This window comes from Zalophus californianus, chromosome 6 (assembly GCF_009762305.2).
Source record: "Zalophus californianus isolate mZalCal1 chromosome 6, mZalCal1.pri.v2, whole genome shotgun sequence".
In the NCBI taxonomy this organism is placed as follows: domain Eukaryota; kingdom Metazoa; phylum Chordata; class Mammalia; order Carnivora; family Otariidae; genus Zalophus; species Zalophus californianus.
The window spans coordinates 24,645,314-24,660,285 of record NC_045600.1 but is presented as its reverse complement, the minus strand read 5'-3'; the positions used below and the strand labels follow the sequence as shown (position 1 = coordinate 24,660,285).

Below are 14,972 nucleotides of genomic sequence, written 5' to 3'. Positions count from 1 at the left end.
GTGGTGAGCATAAGGAGGCCCGAGAGGTCAAAGTGCGATGGATGCACCCTTCGCCTCTGGCTGCTGAAGTAACCCCCCGCGCAGGAACTCGCGTGGGTAGAAACGAATGAGGGAGGGTCGCCAAAGTCCCTATTTCAGCCCCTAGGTCCTGCCTTTGCTCCGGCCACGATGCTCACTCAGAAGACCCCAGAACCTCCCGGCTCCCGCTCTGCTTCTTGTCTCCCCCACTCTGAGCGACCGAGAGGCAGCGGCGAGGCGCGGGGGCCTGTGTGCTGGGGCGGGGCGGGGGGGTATGCAGGGTCAAGTGGGGCTCAGGCCAGCGGCAGGCGAGGATGCCCTGCCGGACCCGGGCAGAGAGCGCGCGGAAAAGCTGGGCCAGGACAGAGGTGGGCAGCGGGGTGCGGAGCCACGAGCAGGGGACAGCGAGGCTGGCGGGGCTGGGGTCCGCGGCCAAGGAGGGACCCGCGGGCGAGCTGAGGCTCAAGAGGCGCAAGGGGGCACTGCCATCTGGGCCGATCGGAGAAAGGAAGCGGGGCAGGAACCACGGCATTTCGAAACTGGAGTAGCGAGCAAGCTCGAGCGCAGTCCCGGGCCGGGCGGGGGAGGCGGGGGCCGAGGGCCCGGGCATGGCCCGGGGGAGCGAAGGCGTAGGCTCTGCGCGCGAAGGGGATGCCCGGGTGGGTCCGCTCCGCCGAGGGGCGCGGGGCAGAGTGGGACAGGGCGCGGCCGAGCCTCGCGCGACGAGCGGGGCCCCGAGGCCGGGCGGACCCACCCGCTGGCCCCCGGCTTGCGTACCTGAGGCGGCCGCCTGGCTCCCCTCCACTCCCGGGCCGTCCCCGCCGCGGCCCGCCGGCCCCGCAGCCGCCTGCTGCTCCGACATCTGCAGCCAGCTCCGCTAGCGCCTCGGCAGCCTACAACGAGTGGCTCCGGAAACAGCCGAAGGCCGAGCGAGCACGGCGGCGGCGGCGGCGGCGCGCCGGGAGGAGCCGAGCGGGGCCCACGGGCCGGAAGAGGCGGTGCGCCAAGCCCCCGAGCGGCCGCAGGGGCTTTGGGCAGCGGAGGCTGGCGACGCGGACGCGGGGAGGGTGACTGCGTGCTTTTGATCGCAGGTTTTTAGTCAGGGTTTGACAGAACAAACAAAACCTGGGGAAGATTCAGGAAGACTCGGCCGGAATTCATGGTATCCATAGCGACGCTATCGGAAGTTGGGGTTGCTAGGAGGCCTGGGCGCGTTGGCTAACGTGCGTCATGGCTGAAGTCCCAGAGTATTACGATTCCGGCCCAGTTGAAGGAGAAGATCTGGAGTATGAGGTAGTCGACCTACCATCGTCTCTTAAAGTGGCTCAAGATGCCGAAGCTGACACTATGGCAGAGGTAGGCCCGGAGCTACCTGTAGAGCTTGACCAGGAACCCCAGCCAGAGACGGAGGAAAAAGACCTCGAAGAAGTGGGGGTGCGAAAGAATGTACACCTACACGTAAAACCAACCGGCACGTCCAAGGAGGAGATTCCCGAGGAGTCTGAGAGAGACCTTCCTAGAGAGACTGATCCAGGGATGCCGCAGGAGGCGAAGTCAGAGACATTGAGAGAGATGGGAGGAGAGCTTTTCAAGGATTTGCAGGTCCTTATGGATCATAAAGAGGAGCCAGATTTAGAGCCACCGGAGGAGGCCAAAATAGGTGTTACGGAGGATGTACTTACAGAGTCAGATAAGGAAACAGATCCGGAGCTACCAGAGGAGACAGAGTCTGAAGATTCAGGGGCGTCAATCAGTGAGACAAGATTAGAGTTGCTAGAACAGACCATACTGGAGGTTCTGGAGGATTCACTGAAAGAGCAATATGAAGAAACAGGTCCAGAACCTCCGGAGCAGACCAAACCTGAATTTCCAAGTGAGAAACTAAGAAAATCAATTGAAGAGGCAGATCTACAGCCGCCAAAGATGACCGTTCCAAAGGAAGCACAAAGAAAATCACCCGAGGAGAAAGGGAGGGAGCCATCTGAGCAGGCCAGACCAGAGTTTCCAGAAGGGAAACCAAGAGAAACTGAAGAGGCAGGTCTAGAACCTCCAGAAGAAACTAAACCAGAGGTTCCACAGGAGATACAAAGAAAAGCAACTGAGGAGAAAGAGACAGAGCCACCTGAACAGACTAAACCAGAGTTTCCAAAGGAGAAACAAAGTAAGTCTACTGAGGAGGCAGGTGTAGAACCACTAGAAGAGACTAAACCAGAGAATCCAGAGGAGGACCAAAGAAAATCAACTGAGAAGAAAGAGACAGAGCCACCTCAGCAGACCAAATCAGAGTTTCCAGACCAGAAACCAACTAAGTCTAGTGAAGAGAGAGGAAGAAAGTCAACTGAGGAGAAAGTTCCAGAGCCACTTGAAGAAACCAAATCAGAATTTCCTGAGGAAAAATCAAGAAAATCAATTGAGGAAACAGGTCTAGAGCCATCAGAAAAGACCAAACCAGAAGTTGAAGAGGAGACCCAGAAAGAGTCAACTGTGAAGAAAGTTTTAGAACCACTAGAGGACACTCAACCCTCAGAGCAAAAAGATAAGCAAAGAAAATCAACCGAGGAGACAGGACTGGCACCACCACAGAAGTCCAAATCAGAGGAGACAGTAAGAGACTCAACAGAGGAGAAAGGTCTAGAGCCAAAGTTTCCAAAGAAAGAACCAAGAAGATCAACTGAGGAAACAGGTCAAATGCCACCACAGAAGACCAAAACAGAGGTCCAAGAGAAGACACAAACAGAGGAAACTGAAGAGAAAGATCTAGAATTACCAGATAAAGCCCAACTACCACTAAGAATAGTGTCATCTACAGAATTTTTCAAGGAAGATAGGGCAAAACCAGTCAAATTTAAGTATTCCCTAGACAAGGATGAGCTAGAACACTCTGACTATCAAACGAGAAAGTGGTCATTAAAAGAAACCAAGAAAGCTAAAAAAGAGTCTATGTTCGGGTCTCTCACAATAAGTGAAGTAGACTCAGTGAGTGTAAGTAATGAGTTTTCTAAGGATTTTAAAGGACTGTTTGAGGTTACCGATATCAGTGATGATTTATACCCTTACCTCTCAGACTCTCAGAGGGATTTGAGAGAGTCTTTTAGTGAAAAAGTTGTAGCTTTGTCCCCAGAGTTGAAACAGGTACATAAAGATGAAGAAACCCAGCCAAAAGGAAGTGCTGAGCTACAATTTGAGTATCTTAAGTGGAGCCCAGAGAAAGTTGCAGAGTGGATTAGTGAGCTAGGCTTCCCTCAATACAAGGTATACAAAAGTAACATTTTTAAAAATCACATTCTGTTATTCTATCTCTTATTCCTCTTACCCTGACCTGAGCTCCTGCCTCTTCTTCACTACCAGGAGCATAGAAAAGTCCTGGACTATGATAGAGGTAACTTGGATTTAAAGTTTGTCCTTTCCATTGATGTATTTTGTGTTTTGATAGAGGAAGGGAGGGTCACATTTGTTTGTTTTCCCTATTTATCACAATGAGTATACTTCTCTGCAATTCTTGAGTAAAGACTAAGAAATTTATATAGGCCTCTTTTCACAGGAAACTTTTTTTTTTTAACAGATTATGACCAAGGTAGACTTTTTGATACTTTGTCAAGTTGTTTTAGTGGCAGCTGCCTTAAGTTGTACTATTAATTAATTGCTCCAAATATGTCATGTGTATCATGAGCACCTAACAGTATTAATTTAAATAGCCAATTCACCAAGAGTAGTTTTATTAAAAAGACAAGAGTGAGGGGCGCCTGGGTGGCTCAATCATTGGCCCTCTGCCTTTGGCTCAGGTCCTGATCCCAGGGCCCTGGGATCGAGTCCCACGTTGGGCTCCCTGCTCGGCAGAGAGCCTGCTTCTCCCTCTCCCACTCCCCCTGCTTGTGTTCCTACTCTTGCTTGCTCTCTCTCTGTCAAATAAATTTTTTTAAAAAGTTTTAAAAAATAAAATAAAAAAGATAGAGTGAATGTCAACTATATGTCAATAAAAATATAATAAAAAATTTTAAAAACAGGAAACTGAAAAAAAAGATAGGGTGAATCCTCTTATTTCATTGATGCCAACTATGTTCTTAGGCTACCACAAAAAAAACACAAGGTCTGAAAATTTTGTACTACTTAAAAATGTAATTGATGCATGAAAGAAGCACTAGGTGTATCATGCCAGAAAAAAAAAATATTAAGAAACAGTATGAAATTTAATGGAAAGCTTAGATGGAAAATATGTGGGATTATTAGGATTACTTTAAATTTGAATTTAATTTAAAACAAAATTTTTCCCTATACAGAACTAGAAACAAACCTGATTTATCTTTCCCTCCCTCCCTCCCTCCTCTTCCCCCAACCCTTTCTTCTCCTTCCTTCCATCCCTCTCTTTCTTTTCTTCCATTTACCATAATCATTTGAGTGATATTCTTGTTGTTCTAACAGGAATGTTTTACCACAAACTTCATCTGTGGTCGAAAGCTCATTCATGTAAACTGTTCAAACCTCCCTCAGATGGGGATAACTGATTTTGAGGACACGAAGGTGAGTTGTGTTTCATGTTTCCCTGTAGAGCGCTGCCTCAGACCAGCCTCCTGTTTCTGTCAGTGACGTGACCATAATCGCAGTCCCACCCCCCATCCCCACCCTCCCCCACACAGTGGTTTCTTCCTCTGTCTCCTTTGATCCCCACAAAGATCCCAGGAACTGTCAGTTCCCTGTATAGCATCTGGCTTTTTCCATTCTCACTTGTTCAGACCTCTCTTGCCTCATTCCTAGAATATTCCAGTAGCCTCCTGCTTTTAGTCTCTGTCCATAGGCCTTTGGATTCAACAGCCCAGCTATTAGACTTTCACACTCCAAGTATTTAGACTAGTCAGAAACCTTTGGATCCCCTGTGCTTGCAAGAGAGTCTCAGTTCTTTAGCTTAGGACTTGAGGCACTCCACAAGTTTTCTCCAGCCACCGCTCTCTCCCCTGTGTCTCTACAGGAGTTTCCTGCTCAACCTCACAGGGTCTGACTCACACCCTTGAACTCCTGCCTTGTACATTCCTCCCTCTACATCTCTGCTCAGTCCCCCTCCCCCTGTGTGACTAATATGAACCTTAATCATCCTTCAGGAGCCAGCTCAGTTCTCATCTCCCCATGAAATCTTTCCTGACCTCCCCAACCCCAATAACCTCTCCCCCCAAGCTCTCATATACTGTATGTCTCTAACACCCATTTGGTACTTTTATAATGCCATATGTGTTTGGCTGCTTTGCTTCTAACTTTGCAACAAGTTACATTAACCTCACTGGACCTCAATTTCCTAAGATCTCTTCAGCACCAGCAGTCTATGATTATGCTTCTTTGTATAACACTACCCTTCATTTATAGTGCTTTATAGTTGACAAAGCTTCACACACATAATCACATTTATAACCTTGCCTTTAATACCCCCCCACTCCAACATATCAGTGTTCATTCAGTACACTCTTGAACATAAGCTCTGCCTCAGTGGTTCTCAAACTTGAATAGTCTTCGGAATCAGATGAGATTTTTTTTTTTAATTCCTAGGATTCATGCTCCAGAGATTTTGACTCATTAGGTCTGGGGTAGGCCCTGGAATTTGTTCCCTACGTGACTCTTGATCAGGCATTAAAACCATGTAATTCCATAAGTCATATGATTTAGAAAATAAAGTTATACTTGTTAATACCTAAGTCCTTTTCCTGGCAACAAGATATAAAGAAATCCTTTAAATTATTAAACGTAGTCCTAAGTGAACTTTTAATCTTTTGAACTCTACTATAGCCATCTTCTGAGTGCTTACCATGTGTTGGGCACCATACATGTATCATTTCTTATAATCCCCATTTTATAGAAGAGAAAACTGAGGCCCAGAAAGATGAAGCAACTTACACAAGATTATTCAGAGAGTAAGTTTAAGAGCCAGAATTCAGATCCATTCTGTATGACTTCCATGCTCTATTTAAACCACTATACTATATTGCCTCTCTAAATGAACAATTTTGTAACCATGAACCACTACATATGTAATGTGGAAAAGGACCACTCATTACAAATTGGTATTTCCAACCATACCTTCACATAGCTACCAAGTACCACCAGATAAAATATCTTAACTCTTTTTATGTTCAAAGATGATATGACTGTGTTTTTGAGCTCTAATTTCTACTTATGTTTATGGTGTTTTGGATTTTCTAAATAAAAATAAGGAATAGAAATAGCAAAATAGTAACCTGTAATACAAATTCCTGAAATGTTTTAAGTACCAACAATTTCAGCTGCTAATGAGAAAGCATTTTTCAGAGTCTGCCAATTCATTTTGTTTCTTTGACATTGATTCTAAAAATAACAATATCAACAATGCAATAGGAAAAATTGTAATTATGCTTTTTCAGGCCTTGCAAGAAATAAGAGGTCTTAAAAATCTTCTGAAATCTGGGGCGCCTGGGTGGCTTAGTCGGTTAAGCAGCTGCCTTCAGCTCAGGTCATGATCCCAGGGTCCTGGAATCGAGCCCCACGTCAGGCTCCCTGCTCAGCGGAGAGCATGCTTCTTCCTCTCCCTTTCCCTGCTGTTCTGCCTACTTGTGCTCTCTCACTCTCTGTCAAATAAATAAATAAAATCTTTAAAAAAAAAAAAATCTGGGGCATCTGGGTGGTTCAGTCGTTAAGCGTCTGCCTTTGGCTCAGGTCATAATCCCAGGGTCCTGAGATCGAGCCCCACATTGGGCTCCCCGCTCAGCGGGAGGCCTGCTTCTCCCTCTCCCACTCTCCCTGCTTCTGTTCCGTCTCTCATTGTGTCTCTCTCTGTCAAATAAATAAAATCTTTAAAAAAATAAATAAAAAGTAAAAAAAAATTCTGAAATCCTCATGAGTAAATGATGTATCCAGTGGTCTATCCTTATACCTACCCCAAGAACTTTGAATAAGCAAACTTGGGAATACTTATCAAAGTCACCAGACAAATGTGGCCTCTCCTTGAAGTCACTAGAGTAATAAAGATCAAGACATTTAAAGGTATCTTAGAAAAGTTTACTTGAGGGCGCCTGGGTGGCTCAGTCGTTAAGCGTCTGCCTTCGGCTCAGGGCATGATCCCAGGGTCCTGGGATCGAGTCCCACGTCGGGCTCCCCGCTCAGCAGGAAGCCTGCTTCTCCCTCTCCCACGCTCCCTGCTTGTATTCCCTCTCTCGCTGTCTCTCTCTCTCTCTCTCTCTTAAAAAATAAAAAAATCTTTAAAAAAAAAAAAAAAAGAAAAGAAAAGTTTGCTTGACACTTAGGTCCACAGAAGAAAGCTAATTATACACTGTGACAGAGGTAACTTTTTAGAGATCATACATGAGCTTAATGTTGGTTCGCAATCCTCTTGGGAGCTTTCCTTGTGTAATCTGAAACTGGCCCCTGTGCTCAGAGGGCAGGGAGCGACTGAAGAAAGAGGCAGGTCACTCCAGGTTGGTAGGTGGCAGTTTTAATAATAACAAAGGGAATTTACATATGAGGTTTGTCTTGGATGACAGCGAGATGAATGGATCTCCACGCCTCGCCTTTAAATCTCAAAAGTTTATAAAGAGGCTCTAACTGGTTCAGTAACATATACTGTGCAAGTGTTTTCAACACCATATCACCCTCTGAAGGCCATGTCCTTAAAGCAGCCTCTGGGAATGGGAAAGGCAAGTGGAACCCACATTCCAAGGACAGGGGAGGGGGTGAAGAACCTCTGAGTGCCTGGGTCCAGCTCATGGGTCAATCGGCAGTCACATCTTTTTTATCACATTCCCCAACACTTGAGTATGCTGTAGTTACCTTTCTTACTGATATATAAGCATTTTTAATCCCCCCATTGTAATTACAGCAACTAGTATATCCACAATTTATCCCACAACAACACTTACACAGTGTAGTACTCTTTTTCATGCTAACTCTCCCACATCATCTGGGATGCCTGGGTGCCTCAGTCAAGTGTCCAACTCTTGGTTTCGGCTCAGGTCATAATCTCCTGGGTCATGATCTCATGGGTTGTGAGATCAAGCCCCACATTGGGCTCCGTGCTCAGAGGGGAGTTTGCTTTAAGATTCTCTCCCTCTGCCCCTCCCCTCACTCACTCACTTGCTCTATCAAATAAATAAATCTTAAAAAAACAAAACAAAACAAAACAAAAACCTCTCCTGCATCATCATTCATGGGCTTTGGCAGAGTGGCAGGACTGGGGAAAGAGCGGGTGTCTTGAGTTCAGAATTCCGGGCATGCTGCTAAGAAACTGAACCACATTTGGACTGCACATCCCATTTACAAGCTTTGCAGTTAATGTATGGCCAGTTTCTGTTCTCTTCAGCTTCCTTTTACTTCCTTAATTTTGCAATTATCCATGCTTACCCTGCATGGGAACTTACTATTCCCTTTGCCCTTCCTCCAACATACTGAGAAGACAAAAGAAGAGCTAACTGTGTGGGTGAGACTGGTGGGGAGTATAGAAGGAAAGAAACACTAATTCTTTGAACCTGGCCAAGGAAGCTCTTGAAGCTACTATCCTGTTATTCCAATTTGTAGAGATGCATTAGCTTGGTAAAAAGGGGAGAGGAAGTCAACCTTATTTATTCTAGGGACAAGCCAGACAAAATAGCATTATACCTGCTTCAGCTTTGTCTCTTAGAAAATAATTCTTAAAATATTTTTAACTGTTAACTCCAAGTGAAGAAAAGAATTCTGTGATAAATATTTGAAGAATAATATAGGTGAATTGCTTATTCCTTTTGTATGCATGATTTTCTATTACAAAATATAGCCTCATAAGCTTTATATCCCAGCAATTTTACTACACTTGCCTTGATACAAACTATTTGAATAGCACAGATTCATAACATGTGAGCAAATTATCACTAGACAAAAATATTTTTCTTTTTTCAACTTTCAATTTTCGAATTATTTTAGTTTTACAGAAGAGTTACAAAGATAGTACAAAGTTCCTATATACTCTTACCCCAGCATCCCCTAATGTTAACATCTTATGTAACCATGCGACATTTATCAAAACAAAGAAATTGGGGTGCCTGGGTGGCTCAGTCAGTTAAGCGTGTGACTCTTCATTTTGGCTCAGGTCTTGATCTCAGGGTCGTAAGACTGAATACCACCTCAGGCTCTGCACTGGGCATGGTCTGATTAAGATTCTCTCTCCCTCTCCCTCTGCCCCTCCACCCCTCTCTCCTGCCCTTAAAAAAAAAAAAAATTAACATTGGTACAATACTATTAAGCAAATTACAGACTTTATTCAGATTTCTGCAATATTTCAACTGATGTCCTTTTTTTATTCCAGAATCCAATCAGGGATACTACTTTGCCTTTAGTTGTCATTGTTTTCTTGGTCTCCTCCAATATGTGACAGTTTCCTGATCTTTGTCTTTCATGACCTTAACACTGAAAAGCAGTAGTCAAGTTTTTTGAAGATTTCCCTCAATTTTAGTTTGTCTCATGTTTCCCATGAAGATATGCATTTTGGGGGAGACTATCACAGAGGTGATGAGCCCTTTTCATCTCATCAGGGAGTACATGATATCAACGTGATTTTTTACTGGAGATGTGAACCTTGATCACCTGGTTAAGATGGTGTCTGCCAGGTTTCTTCACTATGAAGTTACTATGTTCCCTTTCCAGATTCTGTTTATTAGAAGTGAGTTAGTAGGTCCAGCCCACACTCTGAGAGAGGGGAATTAAGATCCACCTCCCAGAGGGAGGAGTACCAGAGTTTATGGACATATAGTAAAACTATCACAGTAATAAATATATTGGAGAAGACAGTTTGAGGCTATGCAAATATCCAGTTTCTCCTTAAAATTTGGCCTACTAATTTTAGCATCCATCAGTGGATCTTGCCTGCAGCAGTTATTTCTGTGGTGTTCTAATGGGGATTTTCTATTTTCCTCATTTCTTTCATGTTTAATTGGAACCCTTTGTAAGGAATCCTGTGTTTAATTGTCCCTTCTCCACCATTTGGGAACACTTTCAGTTTGGCCACTGTGTCCTCCTGACATGCTCCCCTTATTTTTTTCTAGTGCTAGTACTCCAGCCAGAGCATTACATGTTACTTCAGACCATCTCCAAGGAGCCCTGGTTGCTTTTATCGGATTCTTAGAAACCAAGATGTGGCACTAGTTGTGCTTGTTGCTGTGGGGGTGTCACGGCTTCTAGGCACTCTGAGCAGAAAGATGTAGGAAATATATGTATATATACAAATCCCATGTATACACAGATTTCTTCTTTCTGTTAGCATGAGTTCGTACTGTTCTCTCTGCCTCTAGCCCAGCACTGGCTTCATTCTAGCCTTCCCATCCTTTCTATTCCTTACCCCACTTGGCTTCTTGATAATTTCCTTCTCTGACAGGAGAAACCTGGCTCTTCTTATCTATAAATATGTATGCCTATGAGAAACAAATTTACCAATAGAGTATAGTGTTTGTCTACAGTTCTTTTTGTCTTCAACCTTACACTACCTAGACAGAACACTGTTTTTCAAAGTTAGTTATTTAGGTCAGCTCCTTTCTTCCCTACCCCTTCAGTGAGATTATGTCTTACTTTGTAATACAATTAGATTCATTGTCCACAGCCTATATTCTATCATGGGTTCCTGAGACAGCTTTTTAAACATTTGCATAAAGTCACTCTTTGCAGTGGACAGTTCTGTGGGTTTTGGCAGATGCACAGGATCATGTATCCACCACACAGAACCATACAGAACAATTCTGTCACCCTAAAATTCCCCTTGTGTCCCCTTGGTAGTCAGCCTATCACTCCACCCCAAGCCCTGGCAACCACTAATCTGTTTCTTGTCGCTATAGTTTTGCCTTTTCCAGAATGTCACATAAATGGAATCAAGTAATATGTAGCCTTTGAGTCAGGCTTCTTTTCCTTAGCAAAATGCATTTAAGATTAATCCACATTGCTATATGAACTGACAGGCAGATTTTAAGGAGACTATACATCTGCTTTAATAATGGTGGTATAGATGATTCATATTTGAACCATAAGAAGATATCTTTAGGTTTAATTAAATTATAGCTTCCAATTATGCAAATGTGCATAGTTACATACTATAAGGTAACCAAACAGTATAACTAAATCGGTAATGATGAAGCAAAACCATCAGTAGCTTACAAATAAAAGAATAGCAGCCTTTGGGGGCACCTGGTTGGCTCACTCAGTTAAGCATCCAATTCTTGATCTCAGCTTAGGTCTTGATCTCAGGGCCCTGAGTTCAAGCCCCATACTGGGCTCGATACTGGGTGTGGAGCCTACTTAAAAAAAAAAAAAATAGCAGCCTTTAAAAACCTTAATCAACACAGGATACAGGGTGCCTCGGTGGCTCAGTTGGTTAAGCGACTGCCTTCGGCTCAGGTCATGATCCTGGAGTCCCAGGATCGAGTCCTGCATCGGGCTCCCTGCTTCAGCAGGGAGTCTGCCTCTCCCTCTGACCTCCTTCCCTCTCATGCTCTCTCTCTACCATTCTCTCTCTCTCTAATAAATAAATAAAAAAATCTTAAAAAAAAACACAGGATACAATGATGATATAGTAATAATAGAATCCTCTTGAAAACTGTAGGCATTAAAATATCTGCTTGAGACCATGTGAAGTAGGTGCTCTGCAGTGATGTCAGGCATTGAGCATGGGCCACCATTTTAGAATGTGGAATTAAGAATCCTTAGGAGGGCGCCTGGGTGGCTCAGTCTGCCTTTGGCTCAGGTCATGATCCCAGGGTCTTGGGATCGAGTCCCATATCGGGCTCCCTGCTCGGCGGGAAGCCTGTTTCTCCCTCTCCCACTCCCCCTGCTTGTGTTCCTGCTTTCGCTCGCTCTCTGTCAAATTAATAAATAAAATTCTAAAAAAAAAAAAGAATCCTTAGGAAATCCTAATAGTCTTCATGAATACCTATATTTAATAATCCTTACTAACTCAATTAAGTTACTAGTAAGTTGCTGTAAGTCTTAGGCAAAAATAAAATCTGTTACTTGTTATTCATCAGAACTAAGAAAAAAACTCACAGTTTTAGATTAATTTGTAGCCCATCAAAGGACCCTGTTAGTCCTTTGCAAGAGATGGTCAGATTATATTTCCTGATTCCACATGTAACCAGTAGTTTTGTAACACTTTTAATTTCTGCATTAGAATATTAAACAGTACTGGACTTTCTCAGCCTACAGTAGGCACATAGCTCTTTTAGTTAATAGTGAATACATTTGTTTATGACTACAGAGTCCCTCCTGGGGACACCCATCTGTAAACCTCAGTGAATCTATGAAATAACCTGCTTGGTAAGGGGCATTCAGGGTGAGTTGTTGAACAAAGAAGGTGCTCAGTGTAGCAGCATCAATTACAAATGAGCATTCTTAAGGGGTGGTAATTTGGATCTAAAAGCTCAATTGTATTCCCACTGGGTACAAGGCAACTGTGTAGACTCTCTTACCCACAAATCATCTCTAGACTCTAAATAAAACCAATTCAAGTAAGATTTGAGAAAAAGGTATCTTGTCTACCTATGATTTTTTAAATTTATTTTTTAATCAGAGAGAAAGAGAGAGTGAGCACAAGCAGGAGGAGTGGCAGGCAGAGAGAGAAGTAGGCTCCCCGCTGAGCAAGGAGCCCAATGCAGGACTTGATTCCAGGACCTTAGAATCCATGACCTGAGCCGAAGTCAGCTGCTTAACTGGCTGAGCCACCCAGGTATCCCTTGTCTATTTTTTAATTTTTTAATTTTTTTTAAAGATTTTATTTATTTATTTGACAGAGAGAGACAAAGCGAGAGAGGGAACACAAGCAGGGAGAGTGGGAGAGGGAGAAGCAGGCTTCCCGCAGAGCAGGGAGCCCGATGCGGGGCTCAATCCCAGGACCCTGGGATCATGACCTGAGCTGAAGGCAGACACTTAACAACTGAGCCACCCAGGCACCCCTATCTATTTTTTTAAATAGTTTTTTTTTGTTTTTTTTTTTTAAAGATTTTATTTATTTATTCATGAGAGACACAGAGAGTGAGAGAGCGAGAGAGAGGCAGAGGGAGAAGCAGGCTCCCAAGGAGCAGGGAGCCCGACGCGGGACTCGATCCCAGGACTCTGGGATCATGACCTGAGCCGAGGGCAGACGCTTAACCATCTGAGCCACCCAGGCGCCCTTAAATAGTTTTGTTTTTTTGTTTTTTTAGAGAACGCGCACACTCACGAGCAGGGAGGGGGCAGAGGGAGAGAGAGAGAGAATCTTAAATCTTAAGCAGGCTCCACACTCAGCATGGAGCCCAACACAGGGCTCGATCTCAATACCACAAGATCATGACCCAAGCCAAAACCAAGAGTCGGATGCTTAACCAACTGAGCCACCCAGGTGCCCTGTATCTTAGCTATCTAAAATGCATTACTAATGGACAGTTTTGCATCAGGTTAAGAACTGTAGCATGAATGCATTTTACAACCTTGTAACTATGGCCAGTAATTTTAAACTAAACTAAAAAAAAAAAAAAAAAAAAGAAAAGGAAAAAGCTCCACTCACCCATTTGGCTGCGTTCTAGCAGAAATTTCATGGACTACATTCTCATCCAGATGCAGAATATGAATTCAGATAGCAGTGTTATAGCAGACCTATGACTAAAGCTAGAATTTGAAAATGCAGTGACAGTTTAATCTAGGATATCAAGTGGCATGGTGCTCAATAAATACAAAATATGTTTTAGAGACACTGAACACTGTGGCAAAGAATATTGTAAAGAATATACAAGTATAGGTACTAATAAAGCAGCTGGAACTTTAATATCTGCTTTTTAGTTTTGAGATTTGTTTTTAGTCAAACAAATTGAATAACTATTTGAGTAATGACCTTTTTTTTCTTAATTGCAAGTTAACAGAGCCCCTTGTAGACCAGTTATTTATTAACCTTCCCAGAGATAGTCATGGCTCTTAATCTAAACATGTTATCTGCTCATAAGGTTGATCAGATTGCTCAGCCCAAGGAAAGAGATGAACCCATCTGCGGCGAGCTGATGCAAGGGCCTAGAAACATCTTTAAATGGAACTTCTAAAAAGATAATAAATTACTTGGTGTTTTTCTTTAGAACTTTATTTTGGTAAGGACCTGGCTACTAAGACTTTCCATGTGTTATTTCATTATTTTATTTTCCCATAGAAATAAGAGGCTAGCGTTCAAGAGACCTAGGAAAATACTTTGATTTAGTTATATTTTCAGTAAATTTTTCATTAAAAAAATTATCCTTGTATTGCAGGCAATTTCTCGGCATACACGGGTGCTCCTGGGAATTGAAGAGCCATTGTTCAGTCGCACCATCGCCCTGCCCTACAGGGACAATATTGGCTTATTTTTAGAGCGAAAAGGTCATAGTGGGGTAAAATCTGATTCCTTGACCTTCTCTGAATTTGTGCAAGCAGCAGGATTACAGGATTATGCTCCAAAAACAACCACCCCTGAAGAGAATGAAGCATTGCATTACACTGAACCATAGAGAAAAGCTGTTTCACTTACCTTGAAAGATCAAACTAAACTACTTGGGGGAAAGAAGTATGTTCTTTTGGGTTCTCCTCTTCTTCATTAACGATTGAAATTAGACCTGCTGGCTCCACTCCTAGTTCTATCACCACCTCTAAGCATCTTCCCTTCATTTGTGTTGCAATTTAGCCCCGTGTTTAAACAGAGAAATAGTTCTCTTTCTGGGTAATCGTAAGGATTCCTGATAAATTCTAGTAATGCATCTGGTAGTAGGAACATGTTAAGGAAATGGAATTAAAAGTAAAATCTCCTGCCAACCCAAATAAGGTTCTCCACAAATGCAGAAAAAGAAACAGTTGTATGATTGAATCAGCACTAAATCGGTGATAGACATCACAGGCAAGCTGCTAAAGATTATGAAGTCAAGGAAATCCCACCCTTTTAGATAGCCAGGCAGATAGAACCCATTACTTACATGTTAACTGTCTGTATCCAAAGGAAA

The 14,972-nt window shown here is 43.4% G+C and overlaps 2 protein-coding genes across 9 annotated transcripts in view; one reads left to right on the top strand and one right to left on the bottom strand.

Annotated features, from left to right (window-relative positions):
- Positions 1-1,025, bottom strand: part of TMED8 (transmembrane p24 trafficking protein family member 8) — a 40,483-nt gene extending 39,458 nt beyond the window's left edge. Inside the window, exon 1 of the mRNA XM_027569192.1 lies at positions 796-1,025. Within this exon, the coding sequence (XP_027424993.1) occupies positions 796-880 (85 nt within the window). The 5' untranslated portion in view covers positions 881-1,025. The remainder of the gene's footprint in view (positions 1-795) is intronic.
- Positions 1,026-1,218: 193 nt separating this feature from the next.
- Positions 1,219-14,952, top strand: SAMD15 (sterile alpha motif domain containing 15). 8 transcript variants are annotated; one of them, XM_027569180.1, is made up of 4 exons: positions 1,219-3,270; positions 3,367-3,397; positions 4,438-4,536; positions 14,250-14,384. In XM_027569180.1, exons 1-3 carry the CDS (start codon positions 1,249-1,251, stop codon positions 4,518-4,520), a joined length of 2,136 nt encoding a protein of 711 aa, XP_027424981.1. In that variant the 5' UTR covers positions 1,219-1,248; the 3' UTR covers positions 4,521-4,536; positions 14,250-14,384. The 8 variants fall into 8 exon arrangements, with proteins under 8 accessions (XP_027424981.1, XP_027424983.1, XP_027424986.1 ...); XM_027569182.1 differs by lacking the exon at positions 14,250-14,384 and adding an exon at positions 6,399-6,528; XM_027569185.2 differs by lacking the exon at positions 3,367-3,397 and having other exon boundaries at positions 1,219-1,374; positions 14,250-14,952.
- Positions 14,953-14,972: the final 20 nt, after the last annotated feature.

Bases quoted from the DNA above. Each gene is read 5' to 3' on its own strand.
- SAMD15 (XM_027569177.2), top strand. From the start codon at position 1,249: ATGGCTGAAGTCCCAGAGTATTACGATTCCGGCCCAGTTGAAGGAGAA. The intron at 3,271-4,437 runs GTATACAAAAGT...TTGTTCTAACAG, and splicing joins TAGGCTTCCCTCAATACAAG to GAATGTTTTACCACAAACTT. The intron at 4,537-14,249 runs GTGAGTTGTGTT...CTTGTATTGCAG, and splicing joins CTGATTTTGAGGACACGAAG to GCAATTTCTCGGCATACACG.